This window comes from Eurosta solidaginis, chromosome 5 (genome assembly GCF_040869045.1).
Source record: "Eurosta solidaginis isolate ZX-2024a chromosome 5, ASM4086904v1, whole genome shotgun sequence".
Lineage (NCBI taxonomy): Eukaryota > Metazoa > Arthropoda > Insecta > Diptera > Tephritidae > Eurosta > Eurosta solidaginis.
This window is the reverse complement of record NC_090323.1, coordinates 156,033,892-156,048,107: the sequence shown is the minus strand read 5'-3', so window position 1 is coordinate 156,048,107 and position 14,216 is coordinate 156,033,892. Positions and strand designations below refer to the sequence as shown.

The window sequence follows — 14,216 nt, the reverse complement described above, 5'->3', positions numbered from 1 at the left end:
TTCTGTAACATCACGGCATCCTCAGGTGCCCTAATTATTGAAAATAAGTTTATATCATCAGCATTCAGTAAACACTTAGCAAATGAAAAATAAATAGCAATATTGTAACGATTTTATTGCAAATCCTCTTATTTGCCCTTCTGCTAAGTTCGAATCACTAAACTGTTGAATAAATGACTCCAATATTGAATAATGGAAAAATGGCCTTTATTAAAGTACTTCACAAAACACTTATACTTTGCGACTAGATGGCTTAATAACCAAACTGATTGATAGCTCAAATGAAAACTCTACTATTGCCCGACAGATTGCGTGCTTAATCAATAACTGCTTGATAGCTCAAATCAAACTGAATTCCAGCGCCTCTATATTTGCTGCCTTTTATACTCTTTGATTTCAACGTTCGCATATTCTAGGCGCTTCCATTTCCAGAATCTACTAGTTGCCATCAGCTCTCAAATTTCTCAGCTGTAAATACAACTGCACAATTTTATAGCTTCTCTCATTGCATACTTTCAGGAGTATCTCAGATATATGCATGTGTTTGTGCATTGATTATCCGCTGCTCGTATACGTACATGGTACATATGTGTAGACGCAATTATTGTGTCGTTTATGTAGATACATAATGATTGATCTATGGATGTGCATGATATCACTGTTTAGCATCGGCTTAGATATAGCAGCACTCCTTAGTTTTGCTAATATTCGTAACACGGCCCCCCACCTAAGTCTCATCGTCCCGATCAGACAAATCTCCCGATCTAAACGTTGCCAGCCTTTCCAAATGGACCACTTTCATTTTGGTTCGTCGTTTACCGATGGTTTGTATGCGGTACACTACATCGTTGGTCCGTTTTATAACTTTGTATGGGCCTTCCCAATTTCACTGCAATTTCGGGGACAAACCTTTTTTACGTTGTGGGTTGTATAACAGCACCAAATCTCCTTCCTGAAAACCTTCCGAATTAAGTGCTTTATCGTATCTGGCTTTCATCTTGTCACTCATAATCTTTGTTCGTTGCCTTATCAGATCATGTATTTCCATATTTCACTAGTGGATTTCTTGACATTTCTCTCCACATTGGCATCTATCCCAAACTTCAAATCAGCTGGCAGTCTAAGGTCATTGCCAAAAATTACTTTTGCAGTGGTTTGGCCCGTTGTCTCATGTATTGCCGATCGGTAGGCCATCAAGAATAATGATATGTGTGTATCCCAGTACTTATGGTACTTGTCTACTACTTTCCTTAAATGCTCTTCCAATGTTCTATTAAAACGTTCCACCACACCATCGGACTGAGGATGCAATGCAGTTGTCCGTGTTTTTCGAATGCCCAACTTCTTGCACATTTCCTGGAACACAGCTGATTCAAAATTCCTGCCTTGGTCAGAATGTAACTCCATTAGTACACCATACCTTGCAACCCATTCGTTTGTAACCACTTCTGCTACTGTTTCTGCTTCTTGGTTTGAGATTGGGTATACCTCTGGCCATTTACTGAAATAATCCATAACCACCAGTACGTATTTGTTTCCGCGGTTGCTAGTAGCAAATGGACCTGCGACATCCATGGCGATCCTTTCAAATGGTGCACCTGAAATATACTGCTTCATCCAGCCATGGCTTCGTGTTTTGGGCTCTTTCGCTCTGTTGCATACCTCGCAGTTGGCAATCCACTCGGTGACCGACTAACGGCAACCAACCCAATTGAATATCTGCTTAATTTTCTCGAGCGTCTTCGTGATTCCAAGATGACCTCCACTTGGACCATTATGCAGCTCACTGAGCACGTCAGGAATCATCTTTCTGGGAACAACTATCAGTTTCTTCTTGCATTTACCATCCTCACTCTCTTATACTCGATGAAGGCAACCGGATATCAATTCTAATCTGTTCCACTGTGCACAATATGACTTCGAAATGGGACTCTCTGCTGACATCTCTTCTCTTTTTGGTCTTTCGTTTCGTTCGAGACCTTGCATAACACGTGACAGATCTGTATCTTCTAGCTGACACTTTCTTAGCTGTCCCTTGTCCCATTCATCTGTACATGTTATAGTCATTAGCCGGACATCTATAATGTCTTCTTTAGCCTCGGCCTTTGAACAGTGCTTGCATTCCAAACTACATGGTATTCGTGACATTGCATCAGCATTTCCATGGGTACTACCTTTTCGATGCTCAATGGAAAAGTCATAGCTTTGTAGTCGCTCGAACCACCGCGCCAATTGTCCTTCCAGATTACGGAACTGCAGAAGCCATTTCAACGCTGCGTGATCTGTCCTGACGTGGAATCGCTGACCGTAGAGGTATTTGTGGAAATGTTTAATGCACTCTACCAATGCCAACAGCTCTCTCCGTGCAGCGCAATAGTTCCTCTCTGGTTTTCCAATTGAACGGCTTTAATATGCAACTACCTTATCCTGTCCATTGACCAGTTGTGATAAAACGCCTCCTATAGCATATCCGCTCGCATCTGTATCTAAAATAAACGTTGCTCCTGGAATCGGATTCGCCAACATTGGGGCAGTGCACAAACGCTCTTTCAATGTTTGGAAAGCTACTTCTTGCTCCTTCTTCCATTCAAAAGCTTTATTTTTTCTTGTTAGCTCGTGGAGACTATGGGCTACGCTGGCAAAATTTGGTACAAATCGGCGGTAATATGTGCACAGCCCAAGGAAACTTCTCAATTCATGCAGATTCTGTGGTCTTGGCCAATCCTTTACTGCCTTTATCTTTTTATTCGCTGTACGGACACCTTCTGTCGTTACCTTGTGACCCAAATAATTTACTTCCTTTTTAAACAGCGCACACTTTTTGGGACTTAACTTTAGACCAACGCCAGCTATTCTCTGGAAAACTTCCTCTAAGTTTTTAAGATGTTCATCAAAGTTTTTGCCCAACACGATGATGTCGTCCAGGTACACCAAGCATGTTTCCAATGTAGACTTTTCAATACCTGATCCATGAGTCTCTCGAAAGTAGCTGGTGCATTATATAGTCCAAAGGGCATTACTGTAAATTACCAAAGACCATCTCTGACGCTGAAGGCTGTTTTCTCTTTGTCTTCCACCTTCACCCCCACTTGCCAGTAGCCGCTTTTCAAGTCCAGTGTGGAAAACCATTTCGTACCAGAGAGCGAGTACAGAGTGTCGTCAATTCTTAGCAATTGATTGGTCTTGGAGATCTGCTCATCTCCTTCAGCTCTGCATTTACGACCACCCACATTGTTGGAACTGTTAGGGTTGGTGTTGCAATAACGCGCAATGTTCCCTGGCTTTCCATACTTAAAGCATTTGACTGCATCATTATTCTTCTGCTGCGTATCCTGCAATGCTTCCAAAATCTGTGTCTACCCAGTCTGGCCTTTCCACTTCCACGCGATGAGCTTTGTATGCGGGCTTACTCAAAAGCGACGCTGTTTCTTGAGTCAGTGCATGGGATACCGTTTCTGCGATTTTAGGTTTTTGGGTTTGCATATGTCGCTCGCTTCCTTTCTACGTCCCGTATGCCATTTATAAAACTCTGGGGGTGCGTCCGCATTTGCCAAATGTGCCAACCTTTCAACATCCGACAAACTCCTGCAAAGTTTCATTCGCTCTTTGGTGACGGTTTTGCAACTCAATTTGGAATATCTGTTTTCTATGCTCGCTTTCATAACGTCTCTCGACAGCGGCCATCAATGCTTCATAGCTGTCCCGTTCGTAGTCTTGAATAATCTGTAAAATTTCGGCAGCTGGCCCTTTCAATGCTACGAAGAGTGCAGCAACTTTATCTTCAGCATTCCAATTGTTCACTGTTGCGGTCTTCTCAAACTGTAGCTTAAAGACCTGAAAAGGAACAGACCCGTCAAAGGATGGTCTCGTCCCCATCAGGATAAAAGACATACTCGTCCACGTCAATTCTTTCTGCTTCCATTGCCTCTCGTAGCCGTGTCTGAAGTTCGAGTTTAACGCCGCTTGTATTCAATCCACGGCTCTCCAACTCCTTCTTTAGTTGCTGGATCTTCAATTCACTGAACTTTGCCATGTCCTTGTTGTCCTCTGGAATTTATTCAACAATTCCTCTTCTGACACCAATTGTAACGATTTTACTGCAAATGCTCTTATTTGCCCTTCGGCTAAGTTCGAATCACTAAACTGTTGAATAAACGACTCCAATATTGAGTAATGGAAAAATGGCCTTTATTAAAGTACTTAACAATAACACTTATACTTTGCAACTATATGGCTTAAGAACCAAACTAATTGATAGCTCAAATGAAAACTCTACTATTGCCCTACAGATTGCGTGCTTAATCAATGACTGCTTGATAGCTCAAATCAAACTGAATTCCAGCGCCTCTACATTTGCTGCCTTTTATACTCTCTGATTTCAACGTTAGCATTTTCTAGGCGCTTCCATTTCCAGAACCTACTAGTTGCCATCTGCTCTCAAATTTCTCAGCTGTAACTACAATTGAACGATTTTATAGCTTCTCTCATTGTATACTTTCAGGAGTATCTCAGATATATGCATGTGTTTGTACATTGATTCTCCGCTGCTCGTATACGTACATGGTACATATGTGTAGACGCAATTATTGTTTCGTTTATGTAGATACATAATGATTGATCTATGGATGTGCATGATATCACTGTTTAGCATCGGCTTAGAGATAGCAGCACCCCTTAGTTTTGCTAATATTCGTAACAATATCATTAATAAATAAAACGAATGTGAAGGCGTTTTCCATATATCGAACAAAATGTGGACTAGGGTGACCCAGAACATCATCTGTTGGATACCGCTAATTTATTTATATATGTAATACCACGAACTGTATTCCTGCCAAGATTTCAAGGGTTTTTTATTTCGCCCTTTTTCGTAACGTCATTCAACTTCCGGTAGTCCACGCAAAACCTCATTTTTACATCCTTCTTCTTTACAAGTACTACTGGTGAGCTCCAGGGCCTAGCTGATGGTTCGATGACGCCGCTGTCGCTCATTTCTTGTATAATTTGACTCACAACTTCCCGCTTCGCCAGTGGAACACTACGTGGAGCTTGACGTATCGGCCTCGCGTCTCCAGTGTTAATTTGATGTTTCACAACATTGGTGCGGCCTGGTTTGGAACCATCCTGGTCAAATATGTTTGCGTACTTTAGGAGCAGTTTCTTTGCCTTACTCTGATAATCTTCCTCTAGCCCCTCCGTCCATTCCGTGATGTCATTTGAAAGATCAGTATTACTAGATGAAACGTGTTCCTGGAGCTGTTCACGGTTAATAATTACTTCAGCCTCTTGGCATCTTCCCAAAATAGCTCCTTTGGTCAGTTTGAGTGGTGACTTGAACTCACTGAGTACTCTTACCGGAATACGTCCATCTTGTTTTGCCATAGCCAGGATTTTTCCTACAAGTATGTTCGGTGCTGATTTGTTTGCTGCTTCGACAACCCACAATTTGTTTGTCCCACAATCTCCATCAACCTTTGCCCAGATGACTGCTTCGGATTTTGGTGGTATTTGCTGACTCTCTTCCACCAGCACTCGTTTACTGCTGTAGCCTCTCTCGTAGCCGAAATTAAGTGATACATCCATGTTCTTATATCGCATCGTCTTGCTTTGCATGTCGATCTTGATGCCCTGGTCGATTAAGAAGTCCACTCCAATTATGATTTCATCAACAATCTCTGCCACTATAAAATTGTGTACTACCGTGACGTTCCCAATTGCGACTTCACATGATACTTCTCCTAGAACTGTGCTGTCTTCTCCAGTGGCTGTACGCAATCTTGCTCCATGCAATGGTCTTATGTTCTTGTTGACTAAATCCACTCGAATAATGGAATTGGATGCACCCGTATCTACAGTCAGTAAACGTTCCTTTCCATCCACATGTCCTCCAACAGTAAGATTGCTTGAACTTTCCAGTTTGTGAGATAGAGATTACTTACTTACTTAATTGGCGCTTAACCGTCTAAACGGTTATGGCCGTCCAACAAGGCGCGCCAGTCGCTCCTTCGCTCCGCCAACCGGCGCCAATTGGTCACACCAAGGGAGTTTAAATCGTTTTCCACCTGGTCCTTCCAACGGAGTGGGGGCCGCCCTCTACCTCTGCTTCCATAGGCGGGTTCCGATAGAAACACTTTCTTGGCCGGAGCATCATCTTTCATTCGCATAACATGGCCTAGCCAGCGCAGCCGCTGCGCTTTAATTCGCTGGACTATGTTGATGTCTGCGTATAGCTCGTACAGCTCATCATTAAATCTTCTTCGGTACTCGCCATCGCCAACGCGTAAAGGTCCATAAATCTTTCGAAGAACTTTTCTCTCGAACACTCCCAAAGCCGCTTCATCTGCTGTTGTCATGGTCCGTGCTTCTGCCCCATATAGCAGGACGGGTACGATAAGTGACTTGTAGAGTACGATTTTCGTTCGCCGAGAGAGGACTTTACTTTTCAATTACCTACCTAGTCCAAAGTAGCATTTATTGGCAAGATTGATTTTTCGCTGGATTTCAGTGCTGATGTTGTTGCTAGTGTTGATGCTGGTTTCCAAATAAACGAAGTCTTTTACTATTTCGAAATTATGGCTGCCAACAGTAGCGTGGTTGCCAAGGCGCATATGCGCTGACTCTTTGCTCGATGACAGCAGGTACTTCGTTTTGTCCTCATTCACCATCAAACCCATCTTTACCGCTTCTTTTTCCAGCTTGGAGTAAGCAGAACTAACAGCGCGGGTGTTTAGGCCGATGATATCAATGTCATCAGCATATGCCAGTAATTGCACGCTTTTATAGTATATTGTTCCAGTGCGGTTAAGTTCTGCAGCTAGTATAATTTTCTCCAGCATCAAATTAAAGAAATCGCACGATAGGGGTCACCCTGTCTGAAACCTCGTTTAGTTTCGAACGGCTCGGAGAGGTCCTTCCCAATTCTGACTGAGCTGATGGTGTTGCTCAACGTCATTTTGCACAGCCGTATAAGTTTTGCGGGGAAACCAAATTCAGACATAGCGGCATATAGGCAGCTCCTTTTCGTGCTGCCGAAGGCGGCTTTAAAGTCGACGAAGAGGTGATGTGTGTCGATTCTCTTTTCACGGGTTTTTTCCAAGATTTGGCGCATTGTGAAAATCTGGTCGATGGTAGATTTACCAGGTCTGAAGCCGCACTGATAAGGTCCAATCAGCCGGTTCACAGTGGGCTTCAATCTTTCGCACAATACACTTGAAAGGACCTTATATGCGATATTAAGAAGGCTGATTCCACGATAGTTGGTGCATTTTGCAGTATCCCCCTTCTTGTGGACTGGGCAAAGAACACTTAGATTCCAACCGTCGGGCATGCTTTCGTCCGCCCATATTTTGCTAAGAAGCTGCTGCATGCGCCTTACCAACTCCTCGCCACCGAACTTGAATAGCTCCGCAGGCAATCCATCAGCGCCCACGGCCTTGTTGTTTTTCAATCTGGTTATTGCTATTCTAACTTCGTCATAATCGGGCGGGGGGACATATATTCCATCATCATCGATTGCGGGATCGGGTTCTTCATCTCTGCGCGGTGAATTGCTGCCTCCATTTAGGAGAGCAGAGAAGAGTTCCCTCCATAATCTAAGCACTCTTTGGACATCAGTTACAAGGTCGCCGTTTTCATTCCTACAGGAGTTTGCCCCGGTCTTAAAACCTTCCGTCTGTCGCCGTATTTTTTGGTAGATTTTCGGGCGTTATTCCTGGTGGCTAGCAGCTCAAGCTCCTCGCACTCACGCCTTTCTGCTTCTGCTTTTTTCTTCCTGAAAAGGCGTCTCGCTTCCCTTTTCAACTCACGATAGCGTTCACACACTCCTCTTGTCGCGCTCGCTTTTAACGTAGCCCTGTAGGCAGCGTCTTTTCTTTCGGTTGCAACGCGGCATTCTTCATCATACCAGTTGTTTTTTCGTGGCCGCCCGTAACCAATTTTTTCCTCGGTGGCGGTACGAAGTGCTTTGGAGATATGCTCCCACTGCTCCTGTATTCCTTCAGGATGAGTTATGCCCTCAGAGAGCAGGTGTGAGAGTCGAGTTGCGAAATCATTGGCAGTCTGTTGTGATTGAAGCTTTTCGACGTCTAGCTTTCCTTGTGTTTTTTGTTCCTTGTTTTTAGCCGCGTTGAGGCGGGTGCGTATTTTGGCTGCAACGAGATAATGGTCCGAATCGATATTAGGTCATTGGATCGTGCGCACATCTAAAACACTGGAGGCATGCCGTCCGTCTATCACAACGTGATCGATCTGATTGCGAATATTTCGATCAGGAGACAGCCATGTAGCTTGATGTATCTTTTTATGCATGAACCTCGTGCTTGATATGACCATGTTTCGAGCACCGGCAAAGTCAATCAGCCTCAGTCCGTTAGGAGAAGTTTCATTGTGTAGGCTGAACTTTCCGACTGTAGGGCCAAAAACACCTTCTTTGGGCACCCTGGCGTTAAAGTCGCCAAGCACGACTTTTATATCATGACGGGGGCAGTGCTCGTATGTGCGTTCTAATTGTTCATAAAAAGTGTCTTTCACCTCATCGTCTTTCTCCTCTGTCGGCGCATGGGCGCAGATGAATGATATATTAAAAAATTTTGCTTTTATTCGGATAGCGGCGAGACGCTCGTCCACAGGCGTGAACGCCAGCACTTGGCGACAAAGTCTCTCTCCCACCACGAATCCGACGCCGAAACTGCGCTTATTCGCATGGTCACTCCAATATATGTCACAATAGAATAGAGATAGAGATTATGGGGCATTCAATTGAGGGAGCCAACTGTCGCCCTTTGCGGCTGACTCGCTTTAGTTTAACGATTGATTGGTCTTGGAGATCTGCTCATCTCCTTCAGCTCTGCATTTACGACCACCCACATTGTTGGAACTGTTAGGATTGGTGTTGCAATAACGCGCAATGCGTCCTGGCTTTCCACACTTAAAGCATTTGACTGCATCATTATTCTTCTGCTGCGTATCCTTCAATGCTTCCAAAATTTGTGTCTACCCAGTCTGGCCTTTCCACTTCCACGCGATGAGCTTTGTATGCGGGCTTACTCAAAAGCGACGCTGTTTCTTGAGTCAGTGCATGGGATACCGTTTCTGCGAATGTAGGTTTTGGGTTTGCATATGTCGCTCGCTTCCTTTCTACGTCCCGTATGCCATTTATAAAACTCTGGATTTTTACCCTCTCGGTGTATTCCACGGGTGCGTCCGCATTTGCCAAATGTGCCAACCTTTCAACATCCGACAAACTCCTGCAAAGTTTCATTCGTTCTTTGGTGACGGTTTTGCAACTCAATTTGGAATACCTGTTTTATATGCTCGCTTTCATAACGTTCCGTTCGTACTCTGGAATAGTCTGTAAAATTTCGGCAGCTGGCCCTTTCAATGCTACGAAGAGTGCAGCAACTTTATCTTCAGCATTCCAGTTGTTCACTGTTGCGGTCTTCTCAAACTGTAGCTTAAAGACCTGAAAAGGAACAGACCCGTCAAAGGATGGCCTCGTCCCCATCAGGATAAAAGACATACTCGTCCACATCAATTCCTTCTGCTTCCATTGCCTCTCGTAGCCGTGTCTGAAGTTCGAGTTTAACGCCGCTTGCATTCAATCCATGGCTCTCCAACTCCTTCTTTAGTTGCTGGATCTTCAATTCACTGAACTTTGCCATGTCCTTGTTGTCCTCTGGAATTTATTCAACAATTCCTCTTCTGACACCAATTGTAACGATTTTACTGCAAATCCTCTTATTTGCCCTTCGGCTAAGTTCGAATCACTAAACTGTTGAATAAATGACTCCACTATTGAATAATGGAAATATGGCCTTTATTAAAGTACTTCACAATAACACTTATACTTTGCAACTAGATGGCTTAATAACCAAACTGATTGATAGCTCAAATGAGCACTCTACTATTGCCCGACAGATTGCGTGCTTAATCAATGACTGCTTGATAGCTCAAATCAAACTGAATTCCAGCGCCTCTACATTTGCTGCCTTTTATACTCTCTGATTTCAGCGTTAGCATCTTCTAGGCGCTTCCATTTCCAGGATCTACTAGTTGCCATCAGCTGTCAAATTTCTCAGCTGTAACTACAATTGCACGATTTTATAGCTTCTCTCATTGTATACTTTCGGGAGTATCTCATATATATGCATGTGTTTGTGCATTGATTCTCCGCTGCTCGTATACGTACATGGTACATATGTGTAGACGCAATTATTGTTTCATTTATGTAGATACATAATGATTGATCTATGGATGTGCATGATATCACTGTTTAGCTTCGGCGTAGAGATAGCAGCACCCCTTAGTTTTGCTAATATTCGTAACAATATCATTAATAAATAAAACGAATGTGAAGGCGTTTTCCAGATATCGAACAAAATGTGGACCAGGGTGACCCAGAACATCATCTGTTAGATACCGCTAATTTATTTATATATGTAATACCACGAACTGTATTCCTGCCAAGATTTCAAGGGTTTTTTATTTCGCCCTGCAGAACTTTTTCATTTTCTTCTACTTAATATGGTAGGTGTCACACCCATTTTACAAAGTTTTTTTCTAAAGTTATATTTTGCGTCAATAAACCAATCCAGTTACCATGTTTCATCCCTTTTTTCATATTTGGTATAGAATTATGGCATTTTTTTCATTTTTCGTAATTTTCGATATCGAAAAAGTGGGCGTGGTCATAGTCGGATTTCGGTCATTTTTTACACCAATACAAAGTGAGTTCAGATAAGCACGTGAACTGAGTTTCGTAAAGATATATCGATTTTTGCTCAAGTTTTCGTGTTAACGAACGAGCGGAAGGACAGACGGTCGACTGTGTATAAAAAACTGGGCGTGGCCGATTTCGCCCTTTTTCACAGAAATAAGTTATCGTCCTAGAATCTAAGCCCGTACCAAATTTCACAAGGATTGGTAAATTTTTGTTAGACTTATAGCATTAAAAGTATCTTAGACAAATTAAATGAAAAAGGGCGGAGCCACGCCCATTTTTAAATTTTCTTTTATTTTTGTATTTTATTTTGTTGCACCATATAATTACTGGAGTTGAATGTTGATATAATTTACTTATATACTGTTAAGATATTACATTTTTTGTTAACATTTTACTTTAAAAAAAAATTTTTTTAAAGTGGGCGTGGCGTTCTCCGACTTTGCTAATTTTTAATAAACATACATACAGAAATAGGAGTAACGTTCCTGCCAAATTCATAATGATATCTTCAACGAGTGCCAAATTACAGCTTGCAAAACTTTTAAATTACCTTCTTTTAAAAGTGGGCGGTGCCACGCCCATTTTCCAAAATTTTACTAATTTTCTATTCTGCGTCATAAGTTCAACTCACCTAATAAGTTTCATCGCTTTATCCGTCTTTAGTAATGAGTTATCGCACTTTTTCGGTTTTTCGAAATTTTCGATATCGAAAAAGTGGGCGTGGTTATAGTCCGATATCGTTCATTTTAAATAGCGATCTGATATGAGTGCTCAGGAACCTACATACCAAATTTCATCAAGATACCTCAAAATTTACTCAAGTTATCGTGTTAACGGACGGACGGACGGACATGGCTCAATAAAAATTTTTTGCGATCCTGATGATTTTGATATATGGAAGTCTATATCTATCTCGATTCCTTTATACCTGTACAACCAACCGTTATCCAATCAAAGTTAATATACTCTGTGAGCTCTACTCAACTGAGTATAAAAAATGCTGGATATGTGCTCGCACAAAATTTGTTCACTATAAATTTGTCCATCTTAGGCGCGGTTTCCCAACACTATTTCATATAAAGAACATACTTTTCTTGCAGCTTACTCGGCCACCACACCGAAGGGGTGGGTTCAATTCCCGGGAGCAGCAACGACAGAATAATTTTAAAAAAGTTTTGAGCTGGGCCATCCCCAAAAGTTGTTTGGGAAACACTGAGAAAATGCATCTGCCTTGCATATACACTTCGAATTAAGCATAAAGAATGTAGGATCCATTTTATAGAAAAAATAATAAGGTAGCACGACGCAAATTGGAAGCGAAGCTCGTCCTAAATCTCCACGTAGGTATATTCTGCTAAGCTATTATTATTATTATCGTTATTATATTTGCTTTATCTCTAGCTAGTAATATAATTTTAGTAGGAAATGCTAGTTCTCTTCCGAATCCAATCAAGATAACTAGTAACTCGGGTAAAACCGGCTGGAGAACCAGATGCACAACCTTCAGATGATACAAATGATGTCACGCCAATAAGTGAACCATCTGATTCAAGAACCAACGGACCACCAGAATCACCTTGACAAGTAGAAGTACCGCTTGGAGTAGATATGCATAAAGTGCTGCTGACGACAAATTTTGTATCATAAGTTTGAGCACATTCAGAATTACTTATAACCGTCAGACGAGCATAATTCAAATTCGAAACAACCGTTGATGCTGAAATATTTACGAAAATAATTGTTTATGTTTAGCATCAACATTGTGTATCAAAACGATTCACTCACAATCACTAATCCTTCCCCATCCCGAAGTAAAAGCATAACTACCAGTATATGTTGAGAGAATGGAAGACATGGAAGGCAATTTAATAGCGGAAATGTCTTTGTTATACGAAACTGCAGGAATCTTGATCAATGAAATGTCATTGTTAAGATTGTCACCATCAAATTCGGCATGTTGGTATATATTATCAGAGTTAACTGTATACTTAGTTCTATAAGCAGTGCGCACAGTGCTGCCCATGTAGACTACAACCCTGAAAACCCTACACATAAAAAAATATTGAAAGTTATTGTTTTTCATAAACACTTTTACAACAGATGATATTTTTTTTACCGATCTGTGCAATGAGCTGCTGTTAAAACCCATGTCGGTCCGATCAGAGAGCCACCGCACCAATAATTACCCTCTTTCCGAGTAGCAAGCAAACCCACTTGGTGGGGAAATTGGCCAGATGTCGCCCGATTACCATTTGTTATACGTTCACTTAACACTGGGGATGAAGCTACTAAGTCTTCGATGAAAGCTGGTTTAACGGGGATACTAGAAGCTATAGCGGCTGCAAAGAGTAAAGTGAAAGCGAAAATTACCCTCATCTTATAATGTTGTATGTCGTCTCAATTGTATAAGAGTCTCAATTTTTTTGTGCTGGCTATTTTTATAGGTGCATATTTTGACTTTTGCTTTAATGTGTGATAAGCCCGTATCATTTGATACTTATAAATCATAAATAAAGCAATATTAGTTAATACCTGATAATCATTTTGTTCCTGTGTACCTATTTATCGTAGCTGTGTAATTATAATGGCTAAATTTTACAAGAGTATCGACTAAAAAAATTAAATCAATAGGGTAGCAGTAACAATGATAACATAAATACCTAAAGAGATTAAATATTGTGCATGTGTGGGATTAGTATTGAGACCATTTACGTGCAATTATAAACCACAAATCCGGTTTTTGTGATTACTTTGTGTTAACTATTAATATAATATTAAAGCCGCGCCAATAAACTTCATAAACAAGTAGGGGTGTGTATGTTCGGGCGTTACCGAAAATTATATACTCAGCTGAGAGCTTTTATATAGTTTAAGGTTTTTGATACAAAGTATTATTTCAAGTGCGTATTTTTGTTAAACCATTTGCCTAGTTTTATTACAAACATTCATCTTTATGAAGGAAATAAGTGGACCGGCCAGTTCAACCTAACCTATGTGGACAAAAGTGTTCGTCACCTTGAATTAATTAACAAAATTAATGAAATATATCAGTTTCTAATATTTGGTTTGTCTTCTTTTGGACTTTTCGACTTCTTGAAGCCGATAAGGCAATGCGTGTACCAATTTTTTGTAACATCAGGACCGATTTTTGCCCATTCTTCCTTTATTAATTCCTTTGGTAAGTTTTTTGATGTTATATGGCGTTTTCTGGTCTTTCTGGCAAGATGATCACATAGATGTTCTATGGGATTTAACTCCGGTCATTGTGGGGGTGTTTTAAGGTGTGTGGAGTTTTATATAAGATCCACAAACAAACAATTTCGACAGTGTGCTTGGAGTCGTTGTTGTTCTGAAAGTGGTAATAGGTTTCTATACCCAGCTTTCGCGGGCTCTTTGTCAAGCTTTCTTTAAGTATATTCAAGAAGGAATACTTATGCCTTGTATTTTCTATATATACGATGTCTCTGACCCCAGCAGACGACATACAACCCCATAC

The 14,216-nt window shown here is 41.4% G+C and overlaps 1 protein-coding gene across 1 annotated transcript; it reads right to left on the bottom strand.

Moving 5' to 3' along the window:
* Positions 1-10,467: 10,467 nt before the first annotated feature.
* LOC137252768 (collagenase-like) lies at positions 10,468-13,111 on the bottom strand. The gene is made up of 3 exons (XM_067788860.1): positions 12,837-13,111; positions 12,506-12,765; positions 10,468-12,437 (listed from the first exon to the last, which is right to left on the bottom strand). The coding sequence occupies exons 1-3, from the start codon at positions 13,094-13,096 to the stop codon at positions 12,136-12,138; spliced, it is 822 nt and encodes a 273-aa protein (XP_067644961.1). The 5' UTR covers positions 13,097-13,111; the 3' UTR covers positions 10,468-12,135.
* Positions 13,112-14,216: the final 1,105 nt, after the last annotated feature.